A 15,798-nucleotide genomic window follows, 5' to 3' on the forward strand; every position below is an offset into this window, starting at 1 on the left:
CCTTCGGCCCTCCAAGCCCGTGCCGACCATGCTGCCCGGCTAAACTACAATCTTCTACACTTCCTGGGTCCGTATCCTTCTATTCCCATCCTATTCATATATTTGTCAAGATGCCCCTTAAATGTCCCTATCGTCCCTGCTTCCACTACCTCCTCCGGTAGCGAGTTCCAGGCACCCACTACCCTCTGCGTAAAAAACTTGCCTCGTACATCTACTCTAAACCTTGCCCCTCTCGCCTTAAACCTATGCCCCCTAGTAATTGACCCCTCTACCCTGGGGAAAGGCCTCTGACTATCCACTCTGTCTATGCCCCTCATAATTTTGTATACCTATATCAGGTCGCCCCTCAACCTCCGTCGTTCCAGTGAGAACAAACCGAGTTTATTCAATCGCTCCTCATAGCTTATGCCCTCCATACCAGGCAACATTCTGGTAAATCTCTTCTGCACCCTCTCTAAAGCCTCCACATCCTTCTGGTAGTGTGGCGACCAGAATTGAACACTATACTCCAAGTGTGGCCTAACTAAGGTTCTATACAGCTGCAACATGACTTGCCAATTCTTATACTCAATGCCCCGGCCAATGAAGGCAAGCATGCCGTATGCCTTCTTGACTACCTTCTCCACCTGTGTTGCCCCTTTCAATGACCTGTGGACCTGTACTCCTAGATCTCTTTGACTTTCAATACTCTTGAGGGTTCTACCATTCACTGTATATTCCCTACCTGCATTAGACCTTCCAAAATGCATTACCTCACATTTGTCCGGATTAAACTCCATCTGCCATCTCTCCGCCCAAGTCTCCAGACAATCTAAATCCTGCTGTATCCTCAGACAGTCCTCATCGCTATCCGCAATTCCACCAACCTTTGTGTCGTCTGCAAACTTACTAATCAGACCAGTTACATTTTCCTCCAAATCATTTATATATACTACAAAGAGCAAAGGTCCCAGCACTGATCCCTGTGGAACACCACTGGTCACAGCCCTCCAATTAGAAAAGCATCCCTCCATTGCTACCCTCTGCCTTCTATGGCCTAGCCAGTTCTGTATCCACCTTGCCAGTTCACCCCTGATCCCGTGTGACTTCACCTTTTGTACTAGTCTACCATGAGGGACCTTGTCAAAGGCCTTACTGAAGTCCATATAGACAACATCTACTGCCCTACCTGCATCAATCATCTTAGTGACCTCCTCGAAAAACTCTATCAAGTTAGTGAGACACGACCTCCCCTTCACAAAACCGTGCTGCCTCTCACTAATACGTCCATTTGCTTCCAAATGGGAGTAGATCCTGTCTCGAAGAATTCTCTCCAGTAATTTCCCTATCACTGAAGTAAGGCTCACCGGCCTGTAGTTCCCGGGATTATCCTTGCTACCCTTCTTAAACAGAGGAACAACATTGGCTATTCTCCAGTCCTCCGGGACATCCCCTGAAGACAGCGAGGATCCAAAGATTTCTGTCAAGGCCTCAGCAATTTCCTCTCCAGCCTCCTTCAGTATTCTGGGGTAGATCCCATCAGGCCCTGGGGACTTAGCTACCTTAATATTTTTTAAGACACCCAACACCTCGTCTTTTTGGATCACAATGTGACCCAGGCTATCTACACCCCCTTCTCCAGACTCAACATCTACCAATTCCTACTCTTTGGTGAATACTGATGCAAAGTATTCATTTAGTACCTCGCCCATTTCCTCTGGCTCCACACATAGATTCCCTTGCCTATCCTTCAGTGGGCCAACCCTTTCCCTGGCTACCCTCTTGCTTTTTATGTACGTGTAAAAAGCCTTGGGATTTTCCTTAACCCTATTTGCCAATGACTTTTCGTGACCCCTTCTAGCCCTCCTGACTCCTTGCTTAAGTTCCTTCCTACTTTCCTTATATGCCACACAGGCTTCGTCTGTTCCCAGCCTTTTAGCCCTGACAAATGCCTCCTTTTTCTTTTTGACGAGGCCTACAATATCACTCGTCATCCAAGGTTCCCGAAAATTGCCGTATTTATCTTTCTTCCTCACAGGAACATGCCTGTCCTGTATTCCTTTCAACTGACACTTGAAAGCCTCCCACATGTCAGATGTTGATTTGCCCTCAAACATCCGCCCCCAATCTATGTTCTTCAGTTCCCGCCTAATATTGTTATAATTAGCCTTCCCCCAATTTAGCACATTCATCCTCGGACCACTCTTATCCTTGTCCACCAGTACTTTAAAACTTACTGAATTGTGGTCACTGTTACCGAAATGCTCCCCTACTGAAACATCTACCACCTGGCCGGGCTCATTCCCCAATACCAGGTCCAGTACCGCCCCTTCCCTAGTTGGACTGTTTACATATTGTTTTAAGAAGCCCTCCTGGATGCTCCTTACAAACTCCGCCCCGTCTAAGCCCCTGGCACTAAATGAGTCCCGGTCAATATTGGGGAAGTTGAAGTCTCCCATCACCACAACCCTGTTGTTTTTACTCTTTTCCAAAATCTGTCTACCTATCTGCTCCTCTATCTCCCGCTGGCTGTTGGGAGGCTTGTAGTATACCCCCAACATTGTGACTGCACCCTTCTTATTCCTGATCTCTACCCATATAGCCTCACTGCCCTCTGAGGTGTCCTCTCGCAGTATAGAGAGGGAGAGGCTGGTGGGGGAAATGGTGCGGGTAGACAGGAGGTATGCGGAAGAACCTGAGGAAGGATTGTTGAGGAAGAGGCGCAGCCTCCAGGCCGAATTCGACCTGGTGACCACCAGGAAGGCGGAGGTGCAGTGGAGGAAGGCCCAGGGGGCGGTCTACGAGTATGGGGAAAAGGCAAGCCGGATGCTGGTGCATCAGCTTTGGAAGCGGGACGCAGCTAGGGAGATCGGGGGAGTTAACAACAGGGGAAGGAGCGTGGTGCGGAGTGGGGTTGGCATCAATGGGGTCTTCAGGGACTTCTATGAGGAATTGTACCGATCCGAGCCCCCACGGGAGGAGGGAGGGATGGGCCATTTCCTGGACCAATTGAGGTTTCCAAAGGTGGAAGAGGGACTGGTGGCGGGACTGGGGGCCCCGATTGGGCTGGAGGAGCTGATCAAAGGGATAGGAAGCATGCAGGCGGGGAAGGCACCGGGGCCGGACGGTTTCCCGGTCGAGTTCTATAAAAAATATATGGAGCTGTTGGGCCCGCTGTTAGTTAGAACCTTTAATGAGGCAAGGGAGGGGGGGGCTTTACCCCCGACGATGTCCCGGGCACTGATCTCCTTGATCCTGAAGCGGGACAAGGATCCCCTGCACTGTGGGTCTTACAGACCGATTTCCTTGCTAAATGTAGATGCCAAGGTGCTGGCGAAGGTCTTAGCCACGAGGATTGAGGATTGTGTGCCGCAGATCATCCATGAAGACCAGCCGGGGTTTGTGAAGGGGAGACAGTTGAACGCGAATGTGCGGAGGCTTTTGAACGTTATCATGATGCCGGCGAGGGAGGGGGAGGTAGTGGTGGCGATGGACGCTGAGAAAGCCTTCGATAGGGTAGAGTGGGAGTATCAGTGGGGGGTGCTGAAGAGGTTCGGGTTTGGGGAGGGGTTTGTCAGGTGGGTTAGGCTGTTGTACGAGGTCCCGATGGCGAGTGTGGCCACAAATAGGAGGAGGTCCGAGTACTTTCGGTTGCACCGAGGGACGAGCCAGGGGTGTCCCCTGTCCCCCTGCTCTTCGCACTGGTGATTGAACCCCTGGCTATGGCACTGAGAGAGTCGAGGAACTGGAGGGGGTTGGTGCGGGGTGGGGAGGAGCATAGGGTGTCGCTTTATGCGGACGACCTGCTGCTGTATGTGGCGGACCCGGTGGGAGGAATGCCAGAGGTAATGAGGATGCTTTGGGAATTCGGGGACTTTTCGATGTACAAGCTCAATATGGGGAAGAGCGAGCTGTTTGTAGTTCAGCTAGGGGACCAGGAGAGGGGGATTGGCGAGCTCCCACTAAAAAGGGCGGAGAGGAGTTTCAGATATTTGAGGGTCCAGGTGGCCAGGAGCTGGGGGGCCCTGCATAAGCTTAACTTTACAAGGCTGGTGGAGCAAATGGAGGAGGAGTTCAAGAGGTGGGACGCGTTGCCGCTGTCCCTGGCGGGTAGGGTGCAGTCAATCAAAATGACGATGCTCCCAAGGTTTTTGTTCCTGTTCCAGTGCCTCCCCGTGTTTATCCCGAAGGCTTTTTTCAGGCGGGTTAACAGGAGTATAATGGGGTTTGTGTGGGCGCGAGGGACTCCGAGGGTGAGAAGGGTGTTCCTGGAGCGGAGTAGAGATAGGGGGGGGCTGGCGCTGCCCAACCTCTGTGGGTACTACTGGGCCGCCAATGCGACAATGGTGCGCAAGTGGGTGATGGAGGGGGAGGGGGCTGCATGGAAGAGGCTGGAGACGGCGTCCTGTGTGGGTACGAGTCTGGGGGCGCTGGCAACGGCACCACTGCCACTCCCTCCAAGGAGGTATACCACGAGCCCGGTGGTGGTGGCGGCCATCAAAATATGGGGGCAGTGGAGGCGGCATAGGGGGGAAGTTAGAGCCTCGGCGTGGACCCCATTACGGGGGAACCACCGGTTCGCCCCAGGAAGAACAGGTGGAGGGTTTTCGGGGTGGCACAGGGCAGGCATATGAAAGTTGGGGGACCTGTTTGTGGACGGGAGGTTCGCGAGCTTGGGTGAGCTGGAGGAGAAGTACGGGCTCCCCCCGGGGAACACCTTCAGGTCCTTACAGGTAAGGGCGTTTGCCAGACGGCAGGTGGTGGAATTCCCACGGCTACTGCCACACACAGTACAGGACAGGGTGCTCTCGGGGGGGTGGGTGGGAGTGGGGAAGATCTCGGAAACTTACCAGGTGATGCAGGAGGAGGAGGAGGCCTCAGTGGTGGAGTTGAAAGGTAAGTGGGAGGAGTTGGGAGAGGAGATCGAAGAGGGGACGTGGGCAGATGCCTTAGGGAGGGTGAACTCTTCCTCTTCATGCGCGAGGCTCAGCCTCATACAGTTTAAGGTGCTGCACAGGGCACACATGACCGGGACAAGGATGAGCAGGTTCTTTGGGGGTGAGGACAGGTGTGTTAGGTGCTCAGGGAGCCCAGCAAATCACACCCATATGTTCTGGGCATGCCCAGCGCTGGAGGAATTTTGGAAGGGCATAGCGAGGACTGTGTCGAGGGTGGTCGGATCCAGGGTCAAACCGGGCTGGGGGCTCGCAATATTTGGGGTGGCAGAGGAGCCGGGAGTGCAGGAGGCGAAAGAGGCCGGAATTCTGGCCTTTGCGTCCCTGGTAGCCCGGCGAAGGATTCTCCTTCAGTGGAAAGATACGAGGCCCCCAAGCGTGGAATCCTGGATCAGCGATATGGCAGGGTTCATTAAATTGGAGAGGGTGAAACTCGCCTTGAGAGGGTCGGTACAAGGGTTCTTTAGGCGGTGGCAACCATTCTTAGACTTTCTGGCAGAATGCTAGACATTGGTCAATGGCAGCAGCAGCTCAGTGGGTGGGGGGGGGGGGGTGGCAGGTTTACTTTATTTTTGTTTATGTTATTTACACTGGAAGGGTCTGAGGGGGTGTTGTCTTAAGTCGGGGTGTTAATGTTAATTTATTATTTAGGTACGGGGGAGGGGTTTGGGGGGTTGCTTTTTTAGATTGTGTTTTGTACTTAACCCTGTTGGGTTCTTTTTTCTTTCTCATTTTGTTATTGATAATTTATGAAAACCTTTAATAAAAATTATTTTTGAAAAAAGGAATCCTCTCGGAAGGAGCAATCACAATATGGTGGAATTTAAAATACAGAGGGAGGGTGAGAAGGTAAAATCAAGCACTAGTGTTTTGTGCTTAAACAAAAGAGATTACAATGGGATGAGAGCAGAACTAGCTACGGTAGACGAAGGAAATAAGGGAGAGTATCAAATTGAAGGAAAAAGCGTACAAAGTAGCAAAGATTAGTGGGAGACTAGAGGACTGGGAAATCTTTAGGGGGCAACAGAAAGCTACTAAAAAAGCTATAAAGAAGAGTAAGATAGATTGAGAGTAAACTTGCTCAGAATATAAAAACAGATAGTAAAAGTTTCTACAAATATATAAAACAAAAAAGAGTGGCTAAGGTAAATATTGGTCCTTTAGAGGATGAGGAGATGAGGAACTGAACAGGTTTTTTGGGTCGATCTTCACAGTGGAAGACACAAATAACATGCCAGTGACTGATAGAAATCAGGCTATGACAGGTGAGGACCTTGAGAGGATTGTTATCACCAAGGAGGTAGTGATGGGCAAGCTAATGGGGCTAATGGTAGACAAGTCTCCTGGCCCTGATGGAATGCATCCTAGAGTGCTAAAAGAGATGGCGCGGGAAATTGCAAATGCACTAGTGATAATTTACCAAAATTCACTAGACTCTGGGGTGGTCCCGGTGGATTGTAAATTAGCAAACGTGACACCACTGTTTAAAAAAGGAAGTAGGCAGAAAGTGGGTAATTATAGGCCAGTGAGCTTAACTTTGGTAGTAGGGAAGATGCTGGAATCTATCATCAAGGAAGAAATAGCGAGGCATCTGGATGGAAATTGTCCCATTGGGCAGACGCAGCATGGGTTCACAAAGGGCAGGTCGTGCCTAACTAATTTAGTGGAATTTTTTGGGGACATTATCAGTGCGGTAGATAACGGGGAGCCAATGGATGTGGTATATCTGGATTTCCAGAAAGCCTTTGACAAGGTGCCACACAAAAGGTTACTGCATCAGATAAAGATGCATGGCAGTAAGGGTAAAGTAGTAGCATGGATAGAGGATTGGTTAATTAATAGAAAGCAAAGAGTGGGGATTAATGGGTGTTTCTCTGGTTGGCAATCAGTAGCTAGTGGTGTCCCTCGGGGATCAGTGTTGGGCCCACAACTGTTCACAATTTACATAGATGATTTGGAGTTGGGGACCAAGGGCAATGTGTCCAAGTTTGCAGACGACACTAAGATAAGGGGTGAAGCAAAAAGTGCAGAGGATACTGGAAGACTACAGAGGGATTTGGATAGGCTAAGTGAATGGGCTAGTGTCTGGCAGATGGAATACAATGTTGACAAATGTGAGGTTATCCATTTTGGTAGGAATAACAGCAAAAGGGGAGAGGTTGAGTAGACTGGGACTGTACTCGTTGGAATTTAGAAGGATGAGGGGGGATCTCATAGAAACATATAAGATTACGAAGGGAATAGATAGGATAGATGCGGGCAGGTTGTTTCCACTGGCGGGTGAAAGCAGAACTAGGGGGCATAGCCTCAAAATAAGGGGAAGTAGATTTAGGACTGAGTTTAGGAGGAACTTCTTCACCCAAAGGGTTGTGAATCTATGGAATTCCTTGCCCAGTGAAGCAGTAGAGGCTCCTTCATTAAATGTTTTTAAGATAAAGATAGATAGTTTTTTGAATAATATAGGGATTAAGGGTTATGGTGTTCGGGCCGGAAAGTGGAGCTGAGTCCACAAAAGATCAGCCATGATCTCATTGAATGGTGGAGCAGGCTCGAGGGGCTAGATGGCCTACTCCTGCTTCTAGTTCTTATGTTCTTATGTTCTCATCCATTCCAGAGTATTGCATCCGGGGGAAGAGGATGACTTGGAGTCTGACTCCCAAAAAGAGGTGACTTAATTGAGGCATACAAGATGATCAGAGGATTCGATAGGGTGGACAGTGAGAGCCTTTTTCCTCGGATGGTGATGTCTAACACGAGGGGATATATCTTTAAATTGAGGGGAGATAGATATTAGACAGATGTCAGAGGTAGGTTCTTTACTCAGAGAGTAGTAAGGGTGTGGAATGCCCTGCCTGCAACAGTAGTGGACTCGCCAACACTAAGGTTATTCAAATGGACATTGGATAGACATATGGACGATAAGGGAATAGTGTAGATGGGCTTTAGAGTGGTTTCACAGGTCGGCGTAACATCGAGGGCTGAAGGGCCTGTACTGCGCTGGAATGTTCTATGTCCTATTTGCGACCCTGTTCGCAACTGATAACTGAGGTGTCCAGATGATGTTTTAAAAAGGAACCGCTTGGGAGAAACGGTGTCCTTTCTGATGGAACCTGCACGATATTCGTTGCATGTTTGTTTGTTATGTTTGCCTTATGTTCTTTGTTTCAGTTTAAACCGCTTCCACGGCCACACGCCATATTTTTCGGCAGAAACCTGTAAAAACTTGCCAGCACGCTTATCGGCAGAAACTGCTGAGAGCTTGTTCATAACTGCTCTTCTGGTTCGACGGTAGACCCTTTACACCAACCCCCCACGATGACTACATTTTTGCCCGTCCTTACCGGTTGCTCAGGCAGTGGAGAAACAGCATTGGTCTCCGCCCTGCCTGAGGAGCCCCCTCTGGTCAACCACGCTCAGGTAGAGCACATACGGCATTGATCACCGTCCTACCCGGGGATTCCATCCAAATGCGGCCCATACGCACCCCATTTTTGGCTCATAATGTTCAAAATTCTTTTGTTTGGTTTTGGCAACATATGGTTGCTTCCCTCTGCTATTTACATCCTCAAACACTAGGATGGTAAATGACACAGGCTGCGAGCCGGCTCGCAGTACGGCAGTATTTTCTTAGATGTCTAGTCCAAATATTCGGTTTAAAAATTTTTTTTTTTTAAATGAGGGAGTCACACATGGTGACCAATTATAAAGGGAAATTGGAACTAAAAGACAGACATGCTAACATTCAAGATATTACACAAGATAGTAACAGATATTCTGCTTGTGTCCATAGAACTCCGGAACCTCAGGAACTCCAGATGAAGAAAAAGAAGAGAAAGAAGAAGAGAACAATGACGTCATACGTGTTTTTCGTCGTTATTGTAATTTGTATCCGGTTCCACGCGAATGCGAACCCCCTGACCCCAACCCCACCTGGCCGTCAATGATTCACTTCCCCATAGCACCCAGAGCCCAGTGACAAGTAACAACACACCATCATGGTGTGATACGTTTATAACATGGTACTCCCTTTCGTACATAATTGAATCCCTTCTAGTACTGGCGATATTCTGCAGCATCGTGCAGACTATCCGCATGAGAAAATGGCGAAGGAGAGCCTACCGCTCTCGCACCCCGGGAGACAGGATGAGATCCCCTATTTTCGGTTTTCACCAGGCCCCCGAACACCTTGATCTACAATAAAGGACATTCGTTTGCGTCATTTTGTGAATAAAGACAACTGAGAGAATGTAAACCTCTGTGCTTGACTGCCAAGCCAGAGAAAATTGTGTTGCTGCTATTTGTACATGTAAGGTGTTGCAGATTATTTTTGATTGTTTGAGTGAGGATAGTTTATTGAGGATAGTTAGAATTACCGTTTTTTAAAATGTTGTAATGCATGTCTCTGTTGTGCCATAGCGCCACTTAGAATTGGAAGTAAAAAATTTTCATACATAGTTATGGTCAGTGTAGAGGCCATGGAAAGAGTGCTCGCTGGGTCAGGAAGTGAAGACAACGCAGTTATGTGATCCTTCACGCTTCGCGTTAGGGATCACAAGGAGGGATTGTAGCCCCCTGGGTTGGCCACTTCTCGACTTAAAATGCAAAGAAGCAGGGAAATTCAGCCAAGCCAGGAAAAACCAGCAAGTGCAAAGTCTCCTGTGTATTAGAACTTGCAGAAGCCCAGACAGCACTGAAACTCACAGCCATCTGCATACTAATGAGCGATCCCCGGGAACAATTGAAACATGTAAGGTGAATATGGCCAAGCCAGACTCCTCAGCGCCAGCAGGAGCCAAGGCAAAGGAAGGCCAACGGACATTCAGGGACCGCCCAGCGATCAGGGAACAACTCCAGTATTGGAGAAATCGATCCAAGTGATCGGAACTTGGTCCAATCACTTGGAACCAGATACAGGGTCCGCCCTGAACGGGCGGTTCAAGTTGAAATCGGTCTTCTTGGCAGGGTCACTCAGAAGCACGAACCAACCCTTGACAGTGACCTGTCTTGTTGCCTCCAAGAAAGTAAGTCTCCAGTCAACGCTCGCTATGAGATAGGCGCTCCTAGCTACCAGACCATACCAGCTTTTGAATCCTGCAGACTCAGAATCGAACGAAAGGCCATTTGTTCCCCTGACCTGGTGGGCCAGTTCCGAAGCTAAGTATAGGCCTTTTAGTGGTAGAGATAGTCTAGTAAGTAGAGTTTTATGCATGAGTAGTGATTGACTGTGTATAATAAATGTGTTTTGATTTGAAACTTACTAATTGGTGTGTCGAGTTATTGATCAGTACTTGAACTTGAACCTCGTGGCGGTATCATGAAGATACCTGGGGACTCTAGAGCAAAGGCTATAGAAGCAGAGCAAATTAAGTAAAGACACAACGGGCAACAAATTAAGAACCAACCAAAGTTAGCAACAGTTGTAACGAGCCATTTAGAATGGAAACCTGCCTTCTTTAGCTGGTTGTTCCCACCCTGGCCCTGAACTCATATCTTTCTCTCGTTTCTCTCCTGTCTCCACTCACTCTCTGCAGTACCACCACCTCCTCCCTCAGCCATTTCATAGTTGAACAGCCAGATTCCCTACTTGCTGATATTGTCCACGGTTCTTTCTGTTCAGGGACCTTCCTTTCTTTCAGACCTGTGTCATCAACCCCTCTCTTCCCATTGAAAACTACTGCTCCATCGCCAAACACCATTCCCTCGTGAATGTGCTGTCACCTCAAATCCTTTCTCATCTTTCCTGGAATTCTGTGTTTGATTCGCTCACAGTACCAAAACAGCTCTCATCAAAACCACGATTGACATCCAATGTGAGTGTTAGAAAGGGAAACTTTCACTCCTTGGCCACCTTGACCTGCCTGCAGCCTCTGACATGGTTTGACTAGCCTATCCTCCTCTAGCTCCACTGCACTCCTGTCCAGCTGGGTGGGACTGCTCTCACCAGGCCTATTTTTATTTCTCTCACCATAGCCAGGGGATTGCCATAAATGGTATAATTTCCTGAAGCTGTACCATTACCTCTGATATCTCCTGAGGATCAATCCTTGACTTCTCTCCTATTTCCCGTCTATCTGCTGCTGTTTGGTGACTTACCATGAAAACACAGCGTTAGTTTTCACATGTACCCAGCTCTGCCTCACCAACACCTTCCTCGACCCCTCCACAGTTGCTAAACTGTCCGACATCCAGTACTGGATGAGGACAAATGTCGGCAATTAATTATCTGAAGACAGAGGCCATTGTATTTGGTCCCCACTCCAAACTCTGATCCTTGGCAACTGACTTCATTCCTCCGACTGAAAATACTCAGACCGAGCTGAACTATTTGGAATCTTGGGTATTGTATTTCACCCTGAAATGGGCTTCTGACTACATATTAATGCCCGCACTAAGGCACTTATATTCATCAGTGTAACATCAGCTGACTCTGCCCTGCCTCAGCTCATCTGCTGCTGAAACCGTCATCCATGCCTTCATCACATGCAGACTCAACTAGCTGTGCTCCCGCATTCTATTCTCTGGAATCGTGAGACTATCCAAAACTCTGCTGGCGCTGTCTGAGTTTGCAGCAAGTCCACTTCCCCTCTCACCCCTGTGAACGCTTGCCCACACTGGCTCCTGTTAAGCAACAGATTGATTTTAAAATTCTCATCATTCTTGCCCCCATGGAGCTACACCTCCCGAAATCTGGAATCTACTCCAACATCACATGCACCAAGATATCTTCACTTATTGCCTTCTTGAGCATCCTGAATTTTAATTAACTCACCGTTGGCAGCTGTGCCTTCAGCTACCTAGCAGAATGGAGCAGAGCAGGAGAGGAGTGAGGAGCTATTGAAAAGTGCTGGCTCACTGGGAATTGGGGGAGACAGGGAAGGTAATTGGATAGTGTTGGCTCTCTGACAATTGGTGGGGAGGTGTTTGAAGAGGGTTTGCTCACTGGGGATTGGGGGGGGAAGTTGGTTGAAGAGTGTTGGCTCACTGTGGATTGGGGGGAAGTTGGTTGGAGAGTGTTGGCTCACTGGGGATTGGAGGGAAGTTGGTTGAAGAGTGTTGGCTCACTGGGGATTGGGGGGAATTTGGTTGAAGAGTGTTGGTTCACTGGGGATTGGGCGGAAGTTCATTGAAGAGTGTTGGTTCACTGGGGATTGGAGGGAAGTTGGTTGAAGAGTGTTCATTCACTGGGGATTGGGGGAAGTTGCTAGAAGAGTGCTGGTTCACTGGGGATTGGGGGAAAGTTGTTTGAAGAGTGTTGGTTCACTGGGGTTGGGGGGGGGAAGTTGGTTGAAGAGTGTTCATTCACTGGGGATTGGGGGGAAGTTGCGAGAAGAGTGTTGGTTCACTGGGGATTGGGGCGAAGTAGGTTGAAGAGTGTTGGTTCACTGGGGATTGGGGGGAAGTAGGTTGAAGAGTGTTGGCTCACTGGGGATTGGGGGGAAGTTGGTTGAAGAGTGTTGGCTCACTGGGGATTGGGGGGAAGTTGGTTGAAGAGTGTTGGTTCACTGGGGATTGGGAGAAGTTGGTTGAAGAGTGTTCATTCACTGGGGAATGGGGGGAAGTTGCTCGAAGAGTGTTGATTCACTAGGGATTTGGGGGAGGTGGTTGAAGAGTATTGATTCACTGGGGATTGGGGGCAATTGTTTGCAGGGTGTTGATGCACTGGGGATTGGGGGAGGTGTTGGCAAACTGGGAATTGGGGGGTGGTTAAAGAGTGTTGGCCCACTGAGGGATTGGGGGGAGATTGAATAGTATTGGCTCACTAGGAATTGGGGGAGATTGAAGAGCGTTGGCACACTGGGGATTGGGGGTAATTGAAGAGTGTTTGCTCACTGGGGATTGGGGTTGTGATTGAAGAGTGTTGGCTCACTGGAGATCGGCGGGAACAGGACTTGGTGTTGGCAAACTGGGAATTGGGGGGTGGTTAAAGAGTGTTGGCCCACTGAGGGATTGGGGGGAGATTGAATAGTATTGGATCACTGGGAATTGGGGGAGATTCAAAAGTGTTGGCTCACTGGGAATTGGGGGGTAATTGATGACTGTTGGCTCACAGGGGATTGGGGGGTGATTGAAGATGGTTGGCTCACTGGGGATTGGGAGGTGATTGAAGAATGTTTGCTCACTGGGGATTGGGGTTGTGAGTGAAAAGTGTTGATTCACTGGCGTTTAGGGGGAAGGTAATTGTAGAGTGTTGGCTCACTGGGAATTGGGGTTGATTGAAGAGTGTTGGCTGACTGGGGATTGGGGTTGATTGAAGAGTGTTGGCTGATGGGGGATTGGGGCGTGATTGAAGAATGTTGGCTGACTGGGGGTTGGGGGTGATTGAAGAGGGTTGGCTCACTGGGCATTGGGGTTGATTGAAGAGTGTTGGCTGATGGGGGATTGGGGCGTGATTGAAGGGTGTTGGCTGACTGGGGGTTGATTGAAGAGTGTTAGCTGACTGGGGATTGGGGTTGATTGAAGAGGGTTGGCTCACTGGGGATCGGAGGGGTGATTGAAGAGTGTTGGCTGACGGGGCATTGGTGCGTGATTGAAGAGTGTTGGCTGACTGGGGGGTGATTGAAGACTGTTGGCTCACTGGGGATTGGGGTTGATTGAAGAGTGTTCGCTCACTGGGGATTGGGGGTTGATTGAATAGTGTTGGAATCACTGGGTGTTGTGGGTGTTTGAAGAGTGTTGGATCAGTGGGGATTGGGGGGGTGATTGAAGAATGGTTGCTCACTTAGGATTAGGAGGTGATTGTAGAGTGTTAGCTCACTGATGATAGGGGGCGTGATTGAAGAGTGTTAGCTCACTGATGATAGGGGGCGTGATTGAAGAGTGTTGGCTCATTGATGATTGGGGGGTGATTGAAGAGTGTTGGCTCACTGCGGATTGGGGGGTGATTCAAAAGTGTTGGCTCACAGGGGATTGGGGGTGATTGAAGATGGTTGGCTCACTGGGGATTGGGAGGTGATTGAAGAATGTTTGCTCACTGGGGATTGGGGTTGTGAGTGAACAGTGTTGGCTCACTGGGGATTAGGCGGGTGATTGAAGAGTGTTGGATCACTGGGGATTAAGCGGGTGATTGGAGAGTGTTGGCTGACTGGGGATTGGGGGGAGGTGGTTGAAAAGTATTGATTCACTGGGGATTGGGGGCAGTTGTTTGAAGAGTGCTGGCCCACTGGGGATTTGGGGGAGATTGAACAGTATTGGCTCATGGGAATTGGGGGAGATTGAAGAGCGTTGGCTCACTGGGGATTTGGGGGTGATTGAAGAGTGTTGGCTCATTGGGTATAGGGGGTGATTGAAGTGCTTTGGCTCACTTGGGATTGTGGGTGATTGAAGAGTGTTGGCTCACTGGGAATTGGAGTTGTTTGAAGACTGTTGGGTCACTGGGGATTGGGGGAAGTTGGTTCAAGAGTGTTGGCTCACTGGGGATTGGTGGGAAGTTGGTTGAAGAGTGTTGGTTCACTGGGGATTGGGGGGAAGTTGGTTGAAGAGTGACCATTCACTGTTGATTGGGGGGGGGGAAGTTGCTAGAAGAGTTTGATTCACAGGGGATTTGGGGGAGGTGGTTCAAGAGTATTGATTCACTAGGGGTTGGGGACAGTTGAAGGGTGTTGATGCACTGGGGATTGGGGGAGGTGTTGGCAAACTGGGAATTGGGGGATGGTTGAAGAGTGTTGGCCCACTGAGGGATTGGGGTTAGATTGAACAGTTTTGGCTTACTGAGAATTGGGGGAGATTGTAAAGCGTTGGCTCACTGGGGACTGGGGGGATTGTAGAATGTTTGCTCATTAGGGTTGTGATTGAAGAGTGTTGGCTCACTGGAGATCGGTGGGAACAGGATTAAAGAGCGTTGATTCACTGGCGTTTAGGGGGAAGGTAATTGAAGAGTGTTGGCTCACTGGGGATAGGGGGTGATTGAAGAGTGTTGGCTCACAGGGGATTAGGAGGTGTATCAAGAGTGTTGGCTCACTGAGGATTGAGGGTGAATGAAGAGTGTTGGGATCACTGGGTGTTGTGGGTGTTTGAAGACTGTTGGAGCACTGGCGACTAGGGGGTGATTGAAGAATGTTTTCATATTTAGGATTAGGAGGTGATTATAGAGTGTTAGCTCACTGGTGATAGGGGGCGTGATTGAAGGGTGTTGGCTCACTGGGGATTGGGGGGTGATTGATGACTGTTTGCTCACTGGGGATTGGAAAGTGATTGAAGAGTGTTGGCTCACTGGGGATTGGGGGGTGATTGAAGAATGTTTGCTCACTGGGATTTGGGGTTGTGAGTGAACAGTGTTGGCTCACTGGGGATTAGGCGGGTGATTGGAGAGTGTTGGCTCACTGGGGATTGGGGGGAGTTTGTTGAAGAGTGTTGATTCACTGGGGATTGGGGGCAGTTGTTTGAAGAGTGTTGGCCCACTGAGGATTTGGGGGAGATTGAACAGTATTGGCTCATGGGAATTGGGCGAGATTGAAGAGCGTTGGCTCACTGGGGATTCGGGGCTGATTGAAGAATGTTTGCTCACTGCGAATTGGGGCGTGATTGAAGAATGTTGGCTCACTGGTGATTGGGCGGGTGATTGAAGAGTGTTGGCTCACTGTGGATTGGGGTTGATTGAAGAGTGTTGGCTGACTGGGGATTGGGGGGTGATTGCAGAGTGTTGGCTCACTGGTGATTGGGCGGGTGATTGATGACTGCTTGCTCACTGGGGATTGGGTAGTGATTGAAGAGTGTTGGCTCACTGTGGGTTGGGAGGTGATTGAAAAATGTTTGCTCACTGGGGTTTGGGGTTGTGAGTGAACAGTGTTGGCTCACTGGGGATTAGGCGGGTGATTGGATTAGGCGGGTGATTGATGACTGTTTGCTCACTGGGGATTGGGTAGTG

The 15,798-nt window shown here is 49.4% G+C and overlaps 2 protein-coding genes across 2 annotated transcripts in view; one reads left to right on the forward strand and one right to left on the reverse strand.

Annotated features, from left to right (window-relative positions):
• LOC140388202 (FYVE, RhoGEF and PH domain-containing protein 5-like) overlaps positions 1–8,766 on the forward strand; it is a 107,020-nt gene extending 98,254 nt beyond the window's left edge. Inside the window, exon 6 of the mRNA XM_072471983.1 lies at positions 8,725–8,766. Within this exon, the coding sequence (XP_072328084.1) occupies position 8,725 (1 nt within the window). The 3' untranslated portion in view covers positions 8,726–8,766. The remainder of the gene's footprint in view (positions 1–8,724) is intronic.
• LOC140388201 (FYVE, RhoGEF and PH domain-containing protein 5-like) overlaps positions 1–15,798 on the reverse strand; it is a 1,404,405-nt gene that overhangs the window by 1,089,271 nt on the left and 299,336 nt on the right. The window lies entirely within an intron of this gene.

This window comes from Scyliorhinus torazame, chromosome 13 (genome assembly GCF_047496885.1).
Source record: "Scyliorhinus torazame isolate Kashiwa2021f chromosome 13, sScyTor2.1, whole genome shotgun sequence".
In the NCBI taxonomy this organism is placed as follows: Eukaryota; Metazoa; Chordata; class Chondrichthyes; order Carcharhiniformes; family Scyliorhinidae; genus Scyliorhinus; species Scyliorhinus torazame.